Here is a 22,761-nt window from a genome sequence, read left to right as displayed (position 1 = left end):
CCCCCTTCCCCTCCCCCATTTCTGAAGGAGGGTCTAGGCCTGAAACGTCAGCTTTCCTGCTCCTCTGATGCTGCTTGGCCTGCTGTGTTCATCCAGCTCTACACATTGTTATCTCAGATTCCCCAGCATCTGCAGTTCCTACTATCTCTAAATCATAGTTAAATTTTCTTCAAAATTACCACCTAATGATATCAGTTAGAGAGACAGCAAGATTAGAGGCATATCCAAGGAATCAAGAGAAACAGCATTTACTTCTCAGCGTGCATCAGCAAAGACACACAGACAGCACCCAGTGTACAGTTACGGTTTTTTTCAGAAGCATTTCTTCGTTTGCATAGTGCTGGAGAGGCTGATCTCTGGGAAAATTTGGATAACTTGATGTAAAGTAGTATTTTGGGTCACATGTTAGCACAAACTTCATAATGACTAAAAGTCTATTTGTTTTGCAGGACACAAACGTAGAAAAGTAGGTCATTAAGCTTCTTTAACCTATTGGTTCATGGCTGATCCTATGGACTGGATTTTAGTTACAAACCACACTTCCTCCACCCACCAACCCCTACCTTCACCACTCCCCCATCACCCCTGCAGTGGAGGGTAGGTAAAATGCTGTGGGCAGTGTGCCTCTTGCCCACCAGTCCTGCCACTATTTTACACAGATTGGGAAAAGGTGGCAGGTGGCCTGCCTGTCTGTCAGCCACTTGAGGCCCTTATTGTGGCCAGTTCTTGAGCAGTAAGCTCCCCTCTCGCCACTCCTTCTTTTTCTCCCTTGTCAGAATCTGCCCCAGCAATCATCCACTGCCCACTCCCTCACCTACCTTGATTCTGGATGCAGGGCAGACATTGCTGGGGGACAGATGCAGTACCAGTGATCATCACTCCAATGGGTGCTGCTTGGACCAAACAGCTGCACACCAAGGGGAGGCAGTGGCCCAGTGGTATTGTAGCTGGACTGTTAATCCAGAGACCCAGGTAATGTTCTGGGGACCCAGGTTCAAATCCAGATAGTAGAATTTGAATGCAATGAAAATTTAGAATTATGAGTCTAATGACTGTCACAAATCCATTGTCGATTGTCAGAAAATCTCATCTGGTTCACTAATGTCCCTTAGGGAAGGAAAGTGCCATCCTTACCTGGTCTGGCCTACATGTGACTCCAGACCCACAGTAAAGTGGTTGACTCTTAACTGCCCAGAGGGCATTTAGATATGGCAATAAATGCTGGCCTGGCCAGCAATGCCCTAATCCCATTTATAAATTTTTTTTTAAAAATCTGATTGATGAGCAGCAGGAGTATTGTCCCAAGATGACTAACATCACAACTTTCTGATGCTTTGAAAAATCATTTCAGTGTCATTTGTTTAATGTAGTGAAATTCCTTTCCTTACCAGTTTTCCAATTGCTTAGTAAGTTGGTCAGGTAACATGCTGTTGCATAAAAAAAAGAGAATTAGAAGTTAATTTACACTGAATCACAATGGCTCAATAAAACAAAACAGACTACACAACAACAAGGCTCAGCTGGTTAATCCTGAAATAGTACAACTCCAGCATCGGCAGTTCTTACTATCTCTGATTAATCCTGAAATTTCTGTTTCACATGAACCTCCTCCCAGCTCTCTTCATCCATCCCCATCATCATCTTCTATTCTCCCTCATATTAATTTGAATACAGGGAATTTTAGTGATTGTTTCATGTGCAAATGTATTTGTGTAACATAGGAGGGAAGAATGTTCACAGTCTCAAATCTCAATGTGGATGCTCATTATTATTCCTGTTCATTGAAAGGAGGAAGAAGTAGGGAGACTCTTGAAATAAAGGAATAATTTAAAGATTTTGGGTATGTCTTTATCAAGATACATAAATGGGATCAAATTTGTTGACCTGAACTGACTTGTACTAACGCTGGGTTAACCTATATGTATACAAACCTCAAACTCAGTAGTTAGTTATACAGATGTTAAAATTTGGATTTTTTTTCCACTAATTTGTTAAGATGATGATCTTATAAGCTTCAAGAACTTTAGGCCATAATTAAAATGTAGCTCATTGCACATAAATACTTCATCAATCTCGGTTGTAATGGTGTTTTTATCCACTGATTCAGCTTGAATTAGTATAATATCAACTATTAAATCAATCATTCATGCAATAACCATTGTATTTTCTTTTCTATTCATTTTGTGGGATGTGGGTGTCGCTGGCTGGCCAGCATTTCTTGCCCATCCCTAGTTGCCCTTAAGAAGCTGGTGGTGAGCTGCCTTCTTGAACCGCTGCATTCCTCCTGCTGTGGGTTGACCCACAATGCTATTAGGGAGGGAATTTCAGGATTTTGACAGCAACAGTGAAGGAACGGCGATATATTTCTAAGTCAGGATGGTGAGTGACTTGGAGGGGAACTCGGAGGTCGTGGTGTTCCATATATCCCATGTATTCGGTGGGGCCTGCAACACAATCAGTTCCCTCGTCCGCTCTACACTCCGCACTAGCCCCACCACCCCCGGCACCTTTCCCTGCAACCGCAGGAAGTGCTACACCCGTCCCTGCACCTCCCTGCTCACCTCCATTCGAGGCACCAAACAAACCTTCCACATCAGACAGAGGTTCACCTGCACATCCGTCAATGTGGTCTATTGCATCCGCTGCTCCCGACGTGGCCTCTTCCACGTGGGTGAGACCAAGTGGAGGCTCGGAGACCACTTTGGAGAGCACCTTCCAGTCGCGAACCATTTCAACCCCCCAGCCCCGGGCAACATGTCCATCCTGGGCCTCCTCCAATGTCACAATGACGCCACCAGCAAACTGAAGGAGCAGCGCCTCATATTCTGCCTTGGGAGTCTACAGCCCAGTGGCCTAAATGTGGACTTTACCAGTTTCAAAATCTCCCCATTCCATGGCCAACCTTCCGTCTCATCCCCACCTCCTCGACCTGACACAACTTGTCCATCTTCTTTCCCACTTATCCGCTCCTCCCATCCCACTGACCAATCCCCACCACTGCCTACCTGCACTCACCCATCATCATTCCACCTACCTTTCCCAGCCCACCCCTCCTCTCTCTATTTATTTCCCAACTCCCTTCCTCCTCCCCCATTTCTGAAGAGGGGTCCCGACCCGAAATGTCAACTTTCCTGCTCCTCTAATGCTGCCTGGACTGCTGTGTTCTTCCAGTTCCACACTTATCTCTGACTCCAGCATCGGAAATTCTTACTATTTCTGAGTGACTTATAACCCCACTGCGAAGCCCCTTCTAGGATGCCCACCTTAAAGAAGTTATCCTCCACCCTCCATAACGACCTCAGTGGATCTCTTGCCCACTGCAACCCTCTGGTAATCTCTTCAGCCCCGAAACTGCTCGACCACATACTGAAGCAAACCAGGTACTACAGCCACGTTGCCTTTCTCAGTACCTGCCTATGGAATCGGATCATCCCCAATGGACTGCAATCTGCATTCAGGCCATCCCAATTTGGCCCTGACCGCAACAACCTCTACATACACAACATCCAGATCCTCCAAAAACGGTTTTCTATGCGGCTCCTCAAGCACACGCTCTTAGCCATGCGCCGGCATCTCATGGCCCTACAAACAAGCCTATCCCAGCTCAGAGCTTCCCTCTCCCAGACCCGCAAAGGACCTTTTCCGTTTTTCATTCTTCGCAGAATCCACAACCTCAATTTACGATTTTACTCCGCCCTATCGGACATTAAAAACCATAAGTATACTAAACTTACTGGTGCCTGCCACCAAACACAGGCCCTCTTCCACCCCCCAAGTCTTAACCTTACCCAGGACCTCCCTCACCATGTGGTCACCATCATCTCACCTGCTGATGCCACTGGTCACGTCACTTCCAGTGCCACAAACCATGCTTCTGCTGCCACCACTCACACTGTGGACGCCGCCACTTCCGTCACCAACACAGAGCACTGCCGACATCAAGGACGATGTTGCCCCACCCGCTGCTGACATCACTGATGATGTCACTAATTCCACCCCCACAGCCAGCTCCAATCCAGCCACCAGCTCTATACCCAACCCCAGCCCCAAGCCCTGTCGGGTCTTCACCATTCCCCAAGCCCCGCCCACACATCAATGCATACCATCGATATCTGGATGTCGAACACTTTTTCCCCCGCCTCCACCTCCATGCCTATTTCTTTAGCCGCGAGTCTAAACCCGCCTCCAGCCTCCAGCAAAACTCAAACTCCTCAACACCACCCCAAGGCCTCCTATCCTCCTTCGACCTCTTCATCTCCAACTGCCGTCGCAACATCAATCGCCTCAACCTCTCCCCCACGGAACATGCAGCCCTCTGCTCCAACCCTAAACTCACTATCAAACCCACAGGTAAAAGGGGCGCAGTAGTGGTATGGCGCACTAACCTTTACATTGCGGAGGCCAGGCACCAACTCTCTGACATCTCCTCCTATCACCCCCTCGATCATGACCCCAACCCTGATCACCAAAACATCATTTCTCAAACCATTCATAACCTCATCACCTCAGGTGACCTCCCACCCACAGCCTCCAACCTCATCGTTCCCCAAACCCGCACTGCCCATTTCTATCTCCTTCCCAAAATCCACAAACCTGACTGCCCTGGCCAACCCACTGCTTGCTCCTGCCCCACTGAACTTACCTCCGCTTACCTTGACTGTTTTCTCCCCCTTGGTCTGGGAACTCCCCACCTACGTCCGGGACACCACCCACGCCCTCCACCTCCTCCAACACTTCCATTTCCCCAGCCCCCAAACACCTCATCTTCACTATGGACATCCAATCCCTGTACACTTCCATTCCCCATGCCGTTGGCCTAAAAGCCCACCACTTCTTCCTCTCCCGCAGGCCCAACCAGACCCCTCCGCCCGCTTAACCAAATACATTTGTATCCTTAACAGCTTCTCTTTCAACTCCTCCCACTTCCTACAGATGAAGGGGGTGGCCATGGGAACCCGCACTGGCCCACGCTATGCCTGCCTCTTCGTAGGATACATGGAACAGTCGCTCTTCCACAGCTATACTGGCCCCATCTCCCACCTCTTCCTCCACTATATCAATGACAGTATTGGTGCTGCCTCGTGCTTTCACGAGGAGCTTGAACAGTTCATCAACTTTACTAACACCTTTCACCCCAACCTCAAGTTGAGACCATTTCAGATACCCCTATCTGTTTCCCGGACCTCTGTCTCCATCTCTGGTGACCGCCTCGAAACCGACATCTATTTCAAGCCCACCGACTCCCACAGCTACCTAGACTACACCACCTCTCGCCCAACTTCCTGCAAGAAAGTGATCCCCTACTCCCAATTCCTCCACCTCCGTCTCATCTGCTCTCAAGATGGAGCGTTCCACTCCCGAACATCCCAGATGTCTTCTTATTTCAAGGATCGCAACTCCCTCCCCTTCAAAAATGCTCTCGACCACATCTCTGGCATTTCCCACACCTCTGCCCTCACATCCCCTCCCCACAACAAAAAAAAAGACAGAATTGCCCCAGTCCTTGCATATCACCCCACCAACATCCAACGTATCATTCTCCGCCACCAACAATCCAACCCCACAACCAAAGATATATTTCCCTCCCCACCCCTAGCTGCCTTTCATAGGTACCGTGCTCTCTGCGACTCCCTCGTCCGCTCCACTTTCCCCACTAGCCCCACCAACCCCGGCACCTTTCCCTGCGACTGCAGGAAGTGCTACACCTGCCCCTACACCTCCGCTCTCGCCTCCGTTCAAGACACCAAACAAACCTTCCACATCAGACATAGGTTCACCTGCACATCCATCAGACAGAGGTTCACCTGCACATCTGTCAATGTGGTCTGTTGCATCCACTGCTCCCAATGTGGCCTCCTCTACATCGGTGAAGCCAAACAGAGGCTCGGAGACCGCTTTATAGAGCGCCTGCGCTCTGTTCGTGACAAACGACGACACCTTCTGGTCGCAAACCATTTCAACTCCCCCTCCCACTCCCTGGGCAACATGTCCATCCTGGGCCTCCTCCAATGTCACAATGACGCCACCCGCAAACTGAAGGAGCAGCACCTTGTATTCCGCCTCGGGAGCCTATAGCCCAATGGCCTAAATGTGGACTTTACCAGTTTCAAAATCTCCCTATCCCCGGCCTCATCCTATGTCCAAGCCTCCATCTCATCCCCACCTCCTTGACCGGACACAACCTGTCCATCTTCTCTCCCACCTATATGCCCCACCCATCCCACTGACTAATCCCCACCACTCCCTACCTGCATTCCCCCATCACCATCCCACCCACCTTCCCCCAGATCCACCCCTCCTCTCTCTCTTTATTTCCCAGCTACCTCCCCCTCCCCCATATCTAAAGAAGTGTCCCAGCCTGAAACGTCAACTTTCCTGTTCCTCTGATGCTGCCTGGCCTGCTGTGTTCCTCCAGCTCCATACTGTGTTGTCACAGGAATTATTACTGTGCAGAAAGAGGCCATTCAGCCCACCATGTCTGTACAATCTCTTAGCATATTAAACTAGTGCAATCTCCTACCTTTTCTCCACTAATTCTGCAATTTTAGTTTCATCTAATGCCCTCTTGAATGCCTCAATTGATCCTGCTTCCACCACACTCCACACAGTGCACTCTGTAGCCCTTTCTTTTCTCAAAAGGTTTTTCTCACTACATATTTGCTTCTTTTGCAAAATACTTTAAAACTGTTCTCAATCCATTAAGAATGGAAAGTTTCTCCTGATCCACTCTGTTCAGACATTTCATTATTTTGAAACCTTCTATCAAATTTACAAGGAAAATAGTCTCAACTTCTCCAATCTTTCTTCATAACTGAAATGGCTCATCCCTGGAACTATTCTTGTTTACCTCTCCAATGCATTCACATCTTTCCTGCCATGTGGGGTACAGAACTGCACTCAATGCTCCAGCTGAGGTCTAATCAGTGTCATATGTTCATCGTAACCTCCCTATTGTTGTATTCTATTCCCTATTAACGAAGCCTAGAATATTGTCTGCTTTATTACAGCTGTCTCTATCTGTCCTGCCACATTTAATGACTTATGACATATACACTGTGGTCCTTCTGTTCCTGCACACCCTTTAGAATAGTACCTTTCGTTTTATACAGTTGCTCCACGTTCTTTGTACTAAAGTGCATCACCTCACACTTCTCTGCACTGAACTTCCGCCACCTATTCCTCCCACCAATGTATTTTGAAGTTCCATACTGCCCTCCTCACAGCTAAGACTTCTCCCTTGTTTTGTATCATCTACAAATTTTGAAACTGTCCCCTACACACCAATGTCTAAATTATATATGAAAAAGCACAAGGTTCTATTACTGATCCCTGGGGAGCTCAAATATTGTACAGCTCAGAAAATACTCATTAACCATGACTGTTTCCGATCCCTCAGCTAATATTCTACTCTCATTTCCACTACCTCTTTTATGCCATGAACTATAACTTTCCAGACAGGTCTGTGTGTGACACTGTATTGAGCACCTGTTGGAAGTTCATGTACACCACATCACAATCTTGCTCTCATCAACGCACTGGTACATCTCCAAAAGATTCCATTCAGTTAGTCAGACATGATTTTCCCCTAACATATTAGTGCTGACTTTTCTGAATCAATCCATATATTTCCACATGATTATGAGTTATTGTTTCTAGAAGTTTCCCCAGTACTAAATAAAATCTGATTGGTCTGGGCCAATTGGATTCATAGGCTAATTGCTGGGCCTGTCTTCTGAAGCCTTTCCGAATGAGAGCATATGGTGTATGAAAATTCTTTACTTACTTGTCCATCTTGAAGGAGATGTGTGGTTCAACAACTCCATTAGCAGTAATTCTACTCTTGTAGTCATACTGGATCACTGAAGGCTGTGAAAGACAGAATGAAATAAAGTGACATCTGCTAACTCTAATATATCCTGATTTATAAATGTTTTCTGATTATTGCTGTTTCATCTTCTGGTCAGGACAATTAGAGGTCTGTTTATCTCCGAATTAATTCTGCACTTGTCTGTGCACATTTTATTTACAACCTTTTACTTACAGACCAACAGTGTGTGCAGTTATGTAGCTACACAAACTTGTACTGTCTGCCCAGTGAGATCTCTCCTTAACTTGCTCTTAGGTGATTTAACATCATAATCATATCATTGTCCCTAAGGCTCACACTGTTCGATCATTATTCCATTAGCGGTCTACTTAATGTCTCGCATTGAGTGGGGGGGCGGTGGTGAAGGATGGGTTTTATAGTGAACAGAGTTATTACAGGCAAAATACCAGAAATGCTAGAAATCTCAAACAAAGAACACCAGAGAAACTCAGAAGATCTGCAGCATCTATGGAGAGAGAAATAGTTAACATTTCGAGTCTAATATGACTCTTCTTCAGATCATAGTTATATCACAAATCAACAGATACCGCTGGAATTAAAAATGTAGCCTTCAAGAGATCCCCATCCTGAACAAACATTCTTAAAATATCTATCATTTTTTTCTCAATCAGATTAGGATTTTGTTCTGTTCCTTTGAATTGAATTTAAATACTTTAAAAAAAAACCTTTTAGAATCACTAATTTGAATGATTAAGACTACAAATGTACAAATACAAAAAATAGTTTACGACTCAACCATAAGATTGCAAAAATACAAATAGTACAAAGTACAAGTTGAAATCATTTATCTCACTAAAGCATCTAAGTTCTAACAGCAGGTTAACTTAGGTTAAAATTGTAACTAGTAATTCCTCGTTAAACATTTATTTTCATCACTGCAAAGCTGACTATCTAAGTAAATCTATCTTTGTCAATACAGTGTGGAGCTGGAGGAACACAACAGGTCAAGCAACATCAGAGGAGCAGAAAAGTCAACACTGGGATGAAGGGTCCCGATCCGAAACATCGACTTTCCTGTTCCTCTGATGCTGCCTGACCTGCTGTGTTCCTCCAGCTCCACACTGTATTGATACAGACTTCCAGCATCTGCAGTTCTTGCTTATCTCCTAAATCTATCTTTCATTCCTTTAAACATTGAAAGATGCATCTTTGCCTTATGATAGTGTAGAAATCCTTTCCTGAAATAGCCAGGCTTGGAGATGGGAAACCTCAATTTTTGAGACCATTAGGTTGTGATTAAGCATCATACCACCCTAAGTTTTATTCTTATTCTGGCTCAGGTAGACTTAGCGCTTGCTATCTCACCCTAACCTTGTAAGAGGAAGGCAATAGCAAATCACACTGACAAAAATTGCCAAGCATATGGTTCAGGATGAGAGAAAATAATCAGATCCTCCACAAGAGTAGTGAACATGCAGAAATTCAGTTTAATTGCTTGTGGAATCTTAACACAGAGAATTGCAAAGATCTGTGTGTTGGAGAAACTTGATGCCATGAAGAACCTTCGAGATGTCCTAGGAGAGAAATTATGGTGAACAAAGGCACAGTAGTGAGAACTTCATTGAAAGGATTTCCAGTGTCTCACCAGGCAGATTAATCTATCACGTACCACATTTACTAAACAAATATGCAAAAAGATGGATTACCAACTTGGTCATACCTCCTCCATTCTTTCACTGTTGAATTCTCCACATACACTGGAGACAGTTTTGTCAAGAGACTTAAAAAGTAAACACAATTTACTTGATAAAGTACCTTTGATCACCTACACAATGTTTGTACAAGAAACCAAGGGTTTTATGACAGCTTCTTTAAAGTTTTTGAAAAGATTTATAGCTCGGGTTGTGGGTGAGGTTGTAGACACGCTCGTTGAGTCGGTGTGTTTGGTTGCAGACGTTTCATCACTCTGCTAGGTAACATCATCAGTGCGCCTCTGGTGAAGTGTCGGTGTTCTATCCTACTTGTTATTTATATGTCTCCGTTTGCTGGGGTGGGTGGTATTACTTCTGGCTGTTTTTCAATGGTTTGTATATGGGGTCCAGTTCAATGTGTTCGTTGATGGATTCTGGTTTGAATGCCAGGCCTCCAGGAATTCCCTGGCATGTCTCACGCTATTATGAGCGTATTGTCCCAGTTGAACTAGTGTCCTTTTTTGTCCGCTGGTATTGACACCAGTGAGAATTGGTTGTGTCTTCTGGTGGCTAGTTGGTGTTTGTGTATGCTTATTGTCAGTTTTCTTCCAGTTTGGCCCATGCAATGTGTCTCACAAGAACAAAAATCAGAAGTTGCTGGAAAAACTCAGCAGGTCTGGCAGCATCTGTGAGGAAAAAAATCAGTTAACGTTTCAGATCACCGGGTCCCGGGTCATCGGATCTGAAATGTTAACTGATTTTTTTCTTCGCAGATGCTGCCAGACCTGTTGAGCTTTTCCAGCAACTTCTGCTTTGTTCCTGATTTACAGCATCCACAGTCCTTTCGGTTTTCAATGTTTCTCACAGTCCTTGCATGGTATTTTGTATATTACGTTAGTTTTATTGGTTGTGGTTATGGGATCCTTTACGTTCATTAGTAGCTGTTGCAGGGTGGTTGTTGGTTTGTGGGCTACCCTGATACCTAGGCATCTTAGTAGTCTTGTGGTCATCTATGATATGTCTCTGATGTACGGCAGGTGACTAGTGTGTCTGACCATGTTGTGTCTTCTTGTTGTGGTCTGTCGTGGAGGTAACAGCAGATTGTGCTTTTTGGGTATCCAGCTTCTTGCTGGGTCTCAAAACTCATTTGTATTGTATTTTTGCCTGTAGAATGTTATCTAAAATGCTTAATGTTACGCTCATAATTTCAATTTGACCTCTTTCTTTTCTGTGTTAATTACAAACAAGTTCATAAATTTACCTTGGCTAATGCACACTTCAATTCACTTTTGTCCAGGTATGGTGACAACATTCCCCATTCCTCTTTTACTTTGGAAGGTCTGCAGCAAACAGAGAAAAGGATATAGATCATATGAGCCATAAGTATGCACATAGAAATTTGGTGCAAGTACTTTTAAAGGCTGTGACATCATTGCCTTAATGCCTAGCAATGGTGTCTTAAAGAATTATAGATGTATGTCACATTCTCCACAAGGGCAACACAAAGGGCTGAAATTTTCCTAGTTTCTGAATGACAAGGGCAACGGACGGTCAGTAAAGTAAATATGGCAAGATCAAAAAAAATTAGATTCTCAAAGTTGAGAACAAGAAAAGCCTGATTCTGAAACTAAGTTTTAAATGATAAGAGAATTTCACAAGCAGAAAGAGACCTACTTACATACCTTGAATACCAAATTTTGCCTCACTTATATGCAGTTTCCTATTCATCCAAGTACCAGAGGGAAACTAGAATGCAAGAATTTCTGGCAACTCCAGCTCACCGTTTGCTCCTCCAGGCCTCCATCCTGGATAGCAGTCTCAAACATCTCAGGGTCTGCTCCATGAACAAACACCCATCTCATGAATAGGACCAGGGTGTGCCTTAGCTTGCTCTCCTAAGGCTTACTCACTTAGCGTCTATTTGGATACTCACAGCAACTCCGCTCATTCAGAATTTAAAGGCTCCACGGTACTACTGTATTGCCTTGCCTTTTAGTGCAGACACAAAGCCATACAGCTTGTCATAGTTGTCTGCAGTGATCAGTCAAAGGGACAGGCATGTTGTGGGATGGCACCACATTACCTCAATGTCACATCTACAACATGTGGCAGTAGCTTACTCAGCAATCACACTGCATGTGCTTCAATCAAATGGCCATGTCTCAAAGTCTAAGAAAACTAGTCCTCAGTCAAGTAAAGGGGGACTTCAATCCATCAGAGAGTGTTTCCAGAATCAGTCAAGGACATCACCAGATCTCAGTACAGGGGCTTGAACATGGTTAGTTGGACGCATGGCACTGTCAGGATCTGGGGGTTCCATACCCGTATACAGTCTGGTAAGTGGGCCACAGTCAGTCCCACAGATTCACTTGAACAATTCTGGAGAGTCGCAGTGGTCAGTCAGGGATCTGTACAGAGATCAGTCGATGTCCCAGTCATTCATCAGTCAGAACTGTCCATGCAAATCAGTCCTGGGGCTGTGCTACTGAAAATCAAGGTGCGGTTATCAAGAGCTACCACCTTGGTAGGGAAGCTGCAGAAGCCAACTGTGGGGATTGGAGGCAACTAAATGTCTGCAGAGGGAACAATATTGTAAAAGGGCAAAAATTCAACATATAATGGTGGGAGATAATGGTGCATTAAAAGGACATGGATTACTACAGGAAGGGAAAGGGTGTGGATCACTGATGGCTACACCTACCCTGGCACTGATTTTTTTTTGGGGTAGAGGGAGGGGTGGGTGAGAGTGTCAGTACAACACAATAGCTTGTATTGCCTATGGGCCAGTGCTCAAGGGATAATGTTGGAGATTAAGATATAAATTAAAAAGAGTTGATTGAGGACAATTGGAGGCTCAGTACTCATGTAGTTGACAGGGAGCGCAAGGAAGCAAAGAACACAGAAGTTCAAGGTGGAGGGGATTGGTGGGGGAGTCCTTGACTGCCAGACGGAACTGTGCCGAGTGTGACTTGTGTTGCCTTCCATCCTCATCTGAACAGCAGATGTGCAATGGAAATGAAGAATGGCTGTTTCCACATCCACAGTGGGTAGATTTTTTTTCTTTCTGTCTGAGCAAGCGAGTTTTACTTGTGCACAATGAGAGAATCTTCAAGGGGCACAGTGACTCCCCCTATGACTACAAATATATTATGTTTCTAATATTTCCCATGCAGGTTCACTGGAACCATGACCAATCCAACCATCCAGGTCATTATTGATTGGTCTCTGTGGTGCTACAAAAGCAGAAAAATGGAAGTGGAACAGATGTACCAGTAAGCCCACAACCAGCAGCAATCTGCAGGAGCCGAGAAACAGCCTCCACACGAAGAGGTCATATGAAAGTCCCCTCGGGATGTGGAGCAGTGTTGGAAGGCCAAGCATCTATTGTCCTTGATGCCATTTCCTCCAGCAAGGCACATTGCTGCCACAGTTTGAGGATGCCCTATGACATTGTCACAGAACTAAGCCATGTGCTGGAGTGAGACCTGCAATCTGAAGGGCTGGGTTGCCATCCCATCCTGGTGGTCGTCAAGGTGACGGCTGTGCTAAATTCTTATGCAACTGCCTGCTTCCAAGGACCCACTGGGGTCCTGGCTGGGATTGCTCAAATCTTCACAAATGTTAGTGATGTAATTTGTGCCAGATCACACCGCTTCATCTTCTCTCCCTATGACAAGGTCATTGCTGCAACCCAGGGAGTAGGTTTGCCAACATAGCCGGCCTACCCCATATGCAGGGTTCCAAAATTATGTACATATCACACTGACAACACTATTGTAATGCAGCAGACTTCATCCGCAGGAAAGGCTTCCATTCCATCAATGTACAAGTTATCTGTGATCCTCAGTGATCTTATAAGTCTGCAACAGGTAACTAGGGGGTTGCTAAGATGCCAGTATCCTTGAGAACTCTCAGGTTCCTACTTGTTTGAAAGGCTGGATGCTTTACAAGGATGGCTACATGGAGACAAGGACTACCCACTCAACCATGGCTGATGATTCCATTACACCATCCCCTGACTAAGGCCAAGTGTCAATACAATTCTTATATTCAGGCTATCATGGATCAGATGATAGGTCTTCTAAAGACGAGGTTCCAATCCTTGGATCAGTCTTGTGGGCAAGGAGCCTTGCAGTATCATCTGGACAGAGAGTGCCACATAATTCTATCTTGATGTACTCTGCACAACTAGAGCAGGTAGACAGGGGATGTGATGGACACTGCAGAACTGGGAGAGTAGCAGCAGGGACCAGGGAAGTTTCTAGCAAACAGTATTTTCTTCTTACCTTATAGAGTAGCATGCCAATGGGCAGCGAGGCAGAATAATTTTCAACATCTGGCCTCCTTTTAATTTGGCAGGAAAGCTGCAGGTATCCCAATATAACTCAATGCTCTGCCTCATAAACCTTACCCATCTGGCAGATGCCTGCAACCAGACCCTTGGAATGGAAGTTGGAGGCGGCAATGCGATTGAGGTTCTATATTTAAGGAGACATTGATGGTCTATAGTACACTTCTGAAACCAGAAGGAGTAACAGACATTTTCTGGTTATTTCGTGATTGGAATGGCAGTGCACATGATTGGAGTGTCCACATTGCATGTCTGCCCACGTGGCTGTTAAAATTACAAGCCAAATCCAAACTTGACACCGCAAATAAATGCTTCAGATAGCCAATATTAATTCACCATGAAGATCACAGCAGGCCAATCATCAGGGTTAACAGGCAATAAAGCTACATTTTTAACCCCTTACTGTTCCGTTAATACAGATTCTTCAAGTGAAAATCTCTCTTCCAGTTACTGCATTAAATGTCAATTTTTGACACATTCTGGAAAGATTTACAGTGATTTACCATTCAACAGATACCGCGTGGGCTTGAGATTGGTAAATCCAGTTTGAAAATGTTAGAATATGGGCTGAAACACAATCTGAAATGATGCCCACAAGAGGTTTTTCTCATTCAAATATTACTTACGCAAGGTGTTCCTTTCTTCCCCTCAGAATTCTACTTACACCTGCCCATATGAAGTTACAGTTCATTAAAGAATTCAGCTTGATGCAAGACAATAATTTCCTTGACCCAATGGAGTTAATATTTATCATGTATGAGCCTGGATACTGAAAGCAGACATAATAGGAAGCTATTCTCAAATACTTCATCTTGGATGCACTTAAAATGTTGTTACTCGAAACTTGGAGAGCACACTAACTGACTCACATTCCAGGAATTAATCCATGACACATGAAGATTTCAACTTAGCGATAGACAGAAAAGAAATTTTAAAACTTAATAAAAAAGAGAAAAAAGTCACTTCAATCTGCTAAAGCAAGGCAAAATGAATTCACAGTTTCCACCTTTTGTGGTGTTTTGAACGCTTTTCAGTTGAAACTTTCTTTTTCTCAGGTTTTGGCCTTGTGTAACTCTCATTTTTTTTTGTGCTTGCAATCACAGAAGGAGAACTCTCCGATTTGTCAGGTTCTGCAAAGTAAATGCATAAATTCATTGACCTATAAAGAAGAATAAGAATAAATCTCTAAATTGCTTTGCTTTTCGATGAAATCATAGTCAATCTGAGCCTTTTTTCACATTCCTTACCCAAGTAAATGTTTATGAAACGTGTTCCATTCTTGACAGGTCCATTCGTCACAGAACCTGGGAGATAATTTGGGATTTCAGCCACCCTTTCTGTGGAGGAAGTGCTTCCTGTTTTTGCTCTTGAAAGGCCTGATTTTTCTAAAATTACAACCTTTTGTTTTTGATTCTTATGGTCTGCACTGTCTCATTTAGTTCCATCAACATAGAATTTTCTAAATCCGCAAAGCCTGAACCAACATTTGAATGAAATTCGTGGATTGGGTGTGCTCACCCCTTTATTTTAACCTGGGTTGTTCCCAATGATTTAGTACTAATAACATCAACTTCCATTAAATTTAGCAACTCTGTCAATCCCAAGATAGTGTTGAACCTTTAAACTTCAAAGATTTTCCTTCTTGTGTGCTTTAAATAGCATGTCACATATCGATCTATCTTGTCTCAAACCCAAGGAATATTAACTCAGTTTGAATCAGGTCAAAACTACCATGTGTCCAAAATAGTGCACATTTTAACAGACATAAAAAATGAATAAACTTAGAACCATGCATGCTTATAGAAAAGACAGTAATGAAAGTGCTTAACATTTCCAACTTCAAGGTAAAACTACAATGAAGCAATGTGTGCTGCTGCCACCTAAAACAAACAGAACATATTTGTGGAGCTATTTGGGGAAGGATTATAGTTCAGGTGATCTGCCTTGCCATCCGATGACTCAATGCCAGTTTCCTTGTAGCGATTTAACATTCAGGGGCATTAATTAGTTAAGGGCAAGATTTATCCCTCCACAGATACTGCCAGACCTGCTCAGTATTTCAAGCACTTTGTTTTCATTTCAGATACCCTTTATGAAAATATCATGTTGGGGTCATCAAGATTTTGGACTCCCAAAATCTGAAATGCTGGAGAAACTCAGCAGGTCTTCATAAGAGGTCTTGAAATGTTAACTCTGACTCCTCTCCACAGATGCTGCCAAACCTGCTGAGATATCCCAGCAATTTCTGTTTTTTGTTTCAGATCTTCAGGATCCACAGTTCTTTGTTTTATTTTAAGATTTTGGACTACTTTCTTGTTTGAATCCATCTCGTTACTTTATTCAACGGATTATACACATGTATATACAGTTGTATCAAGAAGGGGTCTTTAACTGGACACGACACACACAATTCTCTGTTGACTGTGATTATCGAAATGACAAGCAGATGCTCAGATGAGCAGAGGGGACGGAGTTGCCTTGTTAGCAAGAAATGAAATTAAATCGATAGCAAGAAGTGCTAAAGAGTCAGTAGGCATAGAATCGGTGTTTGGTAAGTTGAGGAACCACAAAGGAAAAAGGCACTGATGGAAGTTATATGTAGGCGTCCCAGCAATTACAGTAATCATGGGGAACTTCAATGTGCAGGTGGAGTGGGAAAATCAGGTTGGTAATCCCAAGGAAAGGAATTTGTGGAATGTCTACAAGTTGGTTTTAGGAGCAGCTTATGGTACAGCCCACGAAGTCACAGGAAATTCTGGATTTGCTGATGTGTAACGAGGCAGACTTGACTAGGGAGCTACAGGTGAAAGAACACGTAGGAAGCAGTGACCATAGTATGGTAGAATTCACCTTGTAGTTTGAGAGGGAGAAGCTAGAATCAGATGTAATGGTTTTATAATTGAGTAAAAGGTAACTAAAAAGACATGAAAGGGTAGCTGGCCACAGATGATTGGAAGGACAGGCTAGCAGGGAAGATGGTGGAGCAGCAATAGCAGGAGTTTCTGCAGGTAATTTGGGAGGCACAGCAGAAATTCATCCCAAGGAAGAAGAAACCTACTAAGAGAGGACCAGGTAACCATGGCTGATAAGGGAAGTCAGAAACAGCATAAAAGCAAAAGAAAAAGGATACAATGTTCTGAAGATTAGTGGGAAGCCAGAGGATTGGGAAGTCTAAAGAAAAAACAACAAAGGACAACTAAAAAAAGAAATGGAGATGGCAGGAGGAGGGAGATAAAATTATGAGAATAAGCTAGTTAATAATATGAAAGAAGATTGCAAAAATTTTTTTTAGTTACATAAAAAAGGTAAGACAGAGACAACATTAGGCATTGAACTACTGGAAAACGAGATGGAGAAGTAGTGATGGAGAACAAAGAAATGGTGTAGGAACTGCATACGTTTTTTGCTTCAGTCTTCACAGCAGAAGACGCCAGCAGCATACCAATACTTCAAGAGAGTCAGGAGGCACAGGTAAGCGTAGCTGCCATCACTAAGGAGGTGGCACTGGGGAAGCCGAAAGGTCTGAAGGTGGATAAATCACTAGACTGGCTACACTCCAGAGTTCTTAAGGAGATAGCTGTGGAGATTGCAGAGGCATTGGTGGTGATCTTTCAGAGTCAGGGAGGTCCCAGAGGACTGGAAAATGGTTAATGTAACACCCCATTTAAGAAGGGTTGGAGGCAGATGGGAAATTATGCCAGTTAGTCTGACCTTGGTTGTTGGGAAGATTGTGGAGTATTTGGAGGTGAATGGTAAAATAGGGCTGAATCAGCACAGCTTCATCAAGGGGAAGTTACAGTTGACAAATGCGTTAGAATTCTTTGACAGTATAATGAGCAACTTAAGACAGTCAGCGGATGTGATCTATGTGTACTTCCAGAAGGCCTTTGACAAGATGCTGCACAGGAGGCTGCTAAGTAAGATAAGAGCCAATGGTGTTAGGGGCAAGGTTCTTGCATGGATAGAGGACTGGATGACAGGCAGAGAGTGGAGATAAAGGGGTCATTTCAGGATGGCAGCCAGTAACTAGTGGAGTTCTGCAGGGGTCAGTGTTGGGACCACAACAATTCAAGTTATGTAATGATCTGGACGAAGGAACAGATGGCATTGTTGCTAAGTTTGCAGAAGACACAAAGATAAATGGAGGAACAGGTAGTGTCGATAAAGCAGAGAGGTCGCAGAAGGATTTGGACAGGCTAAGAGAGTAAACAAAGAAGTGGCAAATGTAATACAATGTGGGAAAGTATAAGGTTATGCACTTTGGCAGGAAGAATAGAGGTGCAGACTGTTTTATAAATGGGCAAAGGCTTCAAAAGTCTGAAGCACAAAGGGATTTAGAATTCCTAGTTCAGGATTCTCTTAAGGTTAACATGCAGGCTCGGTTGACAGAAAGGCAAATGCAATGTTAGCATTCATTTTGAGAGAGCTAGAATATAAGAGCAGGGATGTACTGCATAAGGTTTGAGGTTGCATAAGGTTTCAGTCAGACTGCATTTGGAATATTCTGAGCAGTGCTGGGCAAGGAAGAATGCGCTGGCGTTGGAAGTGATTCCAGAGGAGGTTTACAAGAATGATCCCGGTGATATGCCTGTCATATGAGGAGCTGTTGTGTACTCAGAATCTGTACTTGATGGAGTATAGAAGGATGAGAAGGGGGATCTTGCTCAAACAGAATACCGAGAGGCTAGATAGAGTCAAGCTGGAGAAGATGTTTCCACTGGTAGGAGAGATTAGCACCCTAGGGAATAGCCTCTGAGTGAAGGGCTGACCCTTTCACAACCTTCCACGAGCAAGAGAGACCAGGACCCAAATGCACAGGTTTAGCTAGAAATAATGCCCTTTAGAACTGAGATGAGGAGGAATTTCTTCAGCCAGAGGGTAGTGAACCTTTGGAACTCATTGTCGCAGACAGCTGTGGAGGCCAAGTTATTGAGTGTATTTAAGACAGAGGTAGATAGGTACTTGATTTGTAACAGGATCAAGGGTTATGGGGAGAAGGTGGGACAATGGGATTAAGAAATATATCAGCCATGATCAAATGGTGGAGCAGACTCGAAGGACTGAATGGCCTAATTCTGCTCCTATATCTTATGGTTTTATGGTCTTATCAGGAGTGATTCATTAACATTTATAAGCCATTTGCACTTTTGAATACTATATTCCATGCATACCAACAGATCATGGTGAAGCACCAATACATACAATTGACCACAAAATACACAGATTTCCCTCCATACACAGGAAACAGCAGTTAGAGATTGCAAAAATAGCCCGGAGGCAGGATGGAGCTGAAGAAATGGCAAGTTAGTTGCCAGAGTTTCCACCTGCCACTGATCCAACCTCAAGTGAGCTGAGAATTTAGCCTGAGCTCAGCAGAAAGCTGTTTAAACTCATAACACACTGAACTCAAACTGCCTTGAAGATTGAAGTGCTTCGATAGATTAAGAGTCTTACACACTTATACAGAATCTTAATGTATCCTTACACTTCCTCAATACTGTATATAGTCAATGAATTATCCTTTAAAATGCAGTCATCACCGTCAAATATGAACACAAAAGGTAATTTTGCAAAGCAACATGATGATGGATCGGTTCAGTTATTTTTGTGAAGCTGTTTGAGGAAGGATTGTGGACGAGAAAAAGAAATAAAAATTTGCACTTACATAGTGCACTGCATGACGACTGAATGTCTCAAAGCACTTTACAGTCAATAAAGTACTTCTGAATTCTCATCACTGTTGTAATGTAGAAAACAAGGCAGCTAATTTGCTCTCAACAAACTACCACAAACAGCAAAGGGATAATGAACACACAATCCACTTTCTGTGACATTAATGTTGGTTAGGGCACTGGGAACAACTCGCCCACTCCTCTTTGCAATAGTACCATAAGATCTTTTACAGTGACCTGGGCAGGCAGATGGGGCCTCCGTGTAATATCTCACTAAAACACAACTGGAGTGTCAGTCTGTGTTTCTGTGTCTAAGCCAGGAATGGAATTTAAAACTAGAGACAACTGCACTATAAATTGGGCTACTGCTAAAATTAGACATCCAATTAATTCCTTGCTCTTCTTCAAATCTTGTACATCTGCTTGGGCATACCTCTGTTTAATGTTTTGTGCAAAAGTTGGTATCTTGATAGTGTTGCACTGAAGTGCCAACATTAAATTGTGCTTGAGCACATTGGAAGTGACATTAACTGAGCCAAGCTGGCAGCACAAATATTATAAAATCACAGAATCCCTACAGTGCAGATAAAGGCCATTTGGCTTATCAAGTCTGCACTGACCCTCTGAAGAGCATCCCACCTAATTCCATCCATTTACCATGGCTAATCCACCTAGCCTACACATGCGTGGACAGTACAAGGGAATTAAGCATGGCTAATTCACCCAAACTGCACATCTTTGGATTGTAGGAGGAAATAAAGCACCCAGTAAAAAAGCCACACAAACACAGGGAGAACTTGCAAATACCGCAGAGACAGTCACCCAAGGGTGGAATCAAACCCGGGTCCCTAGCGCTATGAGGCAGCAGTGCTAACCACAAAGCCACCATGCCGCCCAATATAACGAAATAATTAGAAACAGAAGAAAACTGAATTGATTTCAACTGCTATTAACATGCAACTTCCATAGCCATTAAGCTCTGGAGTATGACTCAAAACCAAAACTTCTGGTTTAAAAGGCAGGAATGCTACTCTCAGTGCTACCGAACCTCCTGTAAAATAAAAAAACTTTCAAAATCAATCACCAAGTCTGATACTGATCAAAATATATATTTTGTATACAGAGATGGGTTCTTGCATTACATTGTTCATATATTTGTCAAAAACATTTTACCATTATTAATGATGTATTTTTGGTGTAATTGCATGATACATTGCCCAATATATTTCAGAATTTTCTTGGTGATTCTTCCAGTCAGTCACCATCATTTGAGAAGAAGCTCCAATAAATATGTAAACGATGAGCATAATTTCCCCAGACAAGTGGGGGAAGGTTTTAACGTGTGCAAGGTGCCACATCTCCTGAAACTGTGCTAAGTCAAGATCCTGAAACAATCCTGTTTCTTTGCCAGGACAAGCCCAATGTCTAGCAGAGAACCGTGTTGGAAATCAACTGAGCCAGTTAAAACAGTAATTAAGAACCTCTTCAAGCCAAGATTCTTTTGTTTTTAACTGCACACTGGATTTCAGATATTTTCTAATTAACCTATTCAGAGATGTTAAATATACAACTCCCATACAACTTGGTCACAAGAAAACTTCCCTGCAAATACCAAGTATTGACACCAGTATCAAAAACGATCTACTATTTGCCTGCACTTCATCTCAAAAATGAAAGCTTTAATTAATTGTGACATCCAATCCCCAATATATTTCTTGATTTGAACATACCTGTTTTAGCTGAGGGAGTGGAATCATCTACTTCTGAAGTGTTCTCAGACATGTCTGAAATTCCTTTGTATTTTCCTGTTCCTTTTTTCTTTGAATAACACAGTTGCTTCAGGCTAGGCCTAACTATTTGTTTTACACCATCTGTCGCGACAAAAGACTTAGGTTGCTTACGTCGTGATTTTTTTCACTTTAGAACGATTGTATCTTTTTGTTTGTAGGGAGGCACCTTCTTTTACATCATCATTTTCCTGGTGCAAATCTTTATCTGCATTGGAACTAGAGCTTGACGTTATGCATTTAGCATTCGTTACATTTGTTTGATGTTGGGTAGCATTCTCGGGCTACAGGACAAAAGGTTTAAAGTATATATTATACACTTGATGTCTACATACATTGAAATAAACACTTTGATAATAACTGGCTATAGTTTCTTCAACAGTCATAATTTTACAACCATTTAGTATTTTTAATTTCTATAATTCAAGTATAAGTTCTATACTATGGAGTAAGTGTCCTCCCAAAAGACTCCTACCATTTGTTATAAACCCAGCTGATGTTATTACCAGACAGGTCAGATAACAGACTGAAATCTGCCTTGATCGTTTTTTTTTGTTCTTATTTAAAAAGGTGACCTTTCTCTGAACTATAAGCATGCAATGCTGCAGATTTGGTTTGAACAATAAAATAGAAATTTATTTCACAAAAGATAAAACAGAATAAACCAAACTATTTACAAATGACACAATTTGTAAAATTTCAAAATATAAGCTAAAATACAATCCCATCTAGCCAACATCATGTTACAGTCCTCAAACACCAGAGAGAATTCCCTTCTCTATTACATCCACAGGTTTGACTTAACTGTTTCTTTCAATTACCTCTCACGAGTTTGATAGCATCTTCCTTAATAGTTCACATAACTCAGCCTAGATTTTCTCAGATTTGTATAACATCTTCAGAGTTGTGACTAAACATTTCGGGTCTGGAACTTTCAAACTAAAACCCTGCACTGAGGTAAGCTATCTCTTTTGTCAGAAGGAAGTGTTTCATACATCTAACTCCAATCAGGAGCTCTGTGAACTGAGAAAACACTTTCCAAACTCTAGGTTTTTCCTCTAAGCAAATAAAAATAAAATTCCTGATCCTTCCAACTTAAAGTAAGCTAATATTCTTCAATGTTTACTCTGCCCTTGCATAAAACTCTCCCAATAGAAACAAATCCCCAGGAATTCCCTATGCTACAGATATTGTCCTTTTAAAAAAATGGCTCCATAAATACTGAACAATTAATTGTTAAACCCCTAATAAACGCAGACCAAAACTCCCATAGCACTAATTCAAATCCAAACTCCGAAATAAGAAATTTTAAATATACACAAATCTCACACTTTACATCACACCAATATTGTCATGGATAGATGCATCTGCAACAGGTAGTTTGGTGAGGACAATATTAAGTAGGGTTTCCCTCTTGCTGGTTCTCTCCCTA

The 22,761-nt window shown here is 42.9% G+C and overlaps 1 protein-coding gene across 2 annotated transcripts in view; it reads right to left on the bottom strand.

The window, feature by feature from the left end:
• LOC125485029 overlaps positions 1-21,611 on the bottom strand; it is a 31,279-nt gene extending 9,668 nt beyond the window's left edge. For both annotated transcript variants that reach the window (XM_048605908.1, XM_048605907.1), the window contains exons 1-5: positions 21,273-21,611; positions 14,877-15,000; positions 10,781-10,859; positions 7,784-7,866; positions 1,389-1,427 (exon numbers count right to left, since the gene is read on the bottom strand). In XM_048605908.1, coding sequence (XP_048461865.1) covers positions 1,389-1,427; positions 7,784-7,866; positions 10,781-10,859; positions 14,877-15,000; positions 21,273-21,324 — 377 coding nt within the window. In that variant the 5' untranslated portion in view covers positions 21,325-21,611. The remainder of the gene's footprint in view (positions 1-1,388; positions 1,428-7,783; positions 7,867-10,780; positions 10,860-14,876; positions 15,001-21,272) is intronic.
• Positions 21,612-22,761: the final 1,150 nt, after the last annotated feature.

This window comes from Rhincodon typus, chromosome 15, assembly GCF_021869965.1.
Source record: "Rhincodon typus isolate 14 chromosome 15, sRhiTyp1.1, whole genome shotgun sequence".
NCBI classification, from domain to species: Eukaryota; Metazoa; Chordata; class Chondrichthyes; order Orectolobiformes; family Rhincodontidae; genus Rhincodon; species Rhincodon typus.
This window is presented reverse-complemented; position numbering and strand designations above follow the sequence as displayed.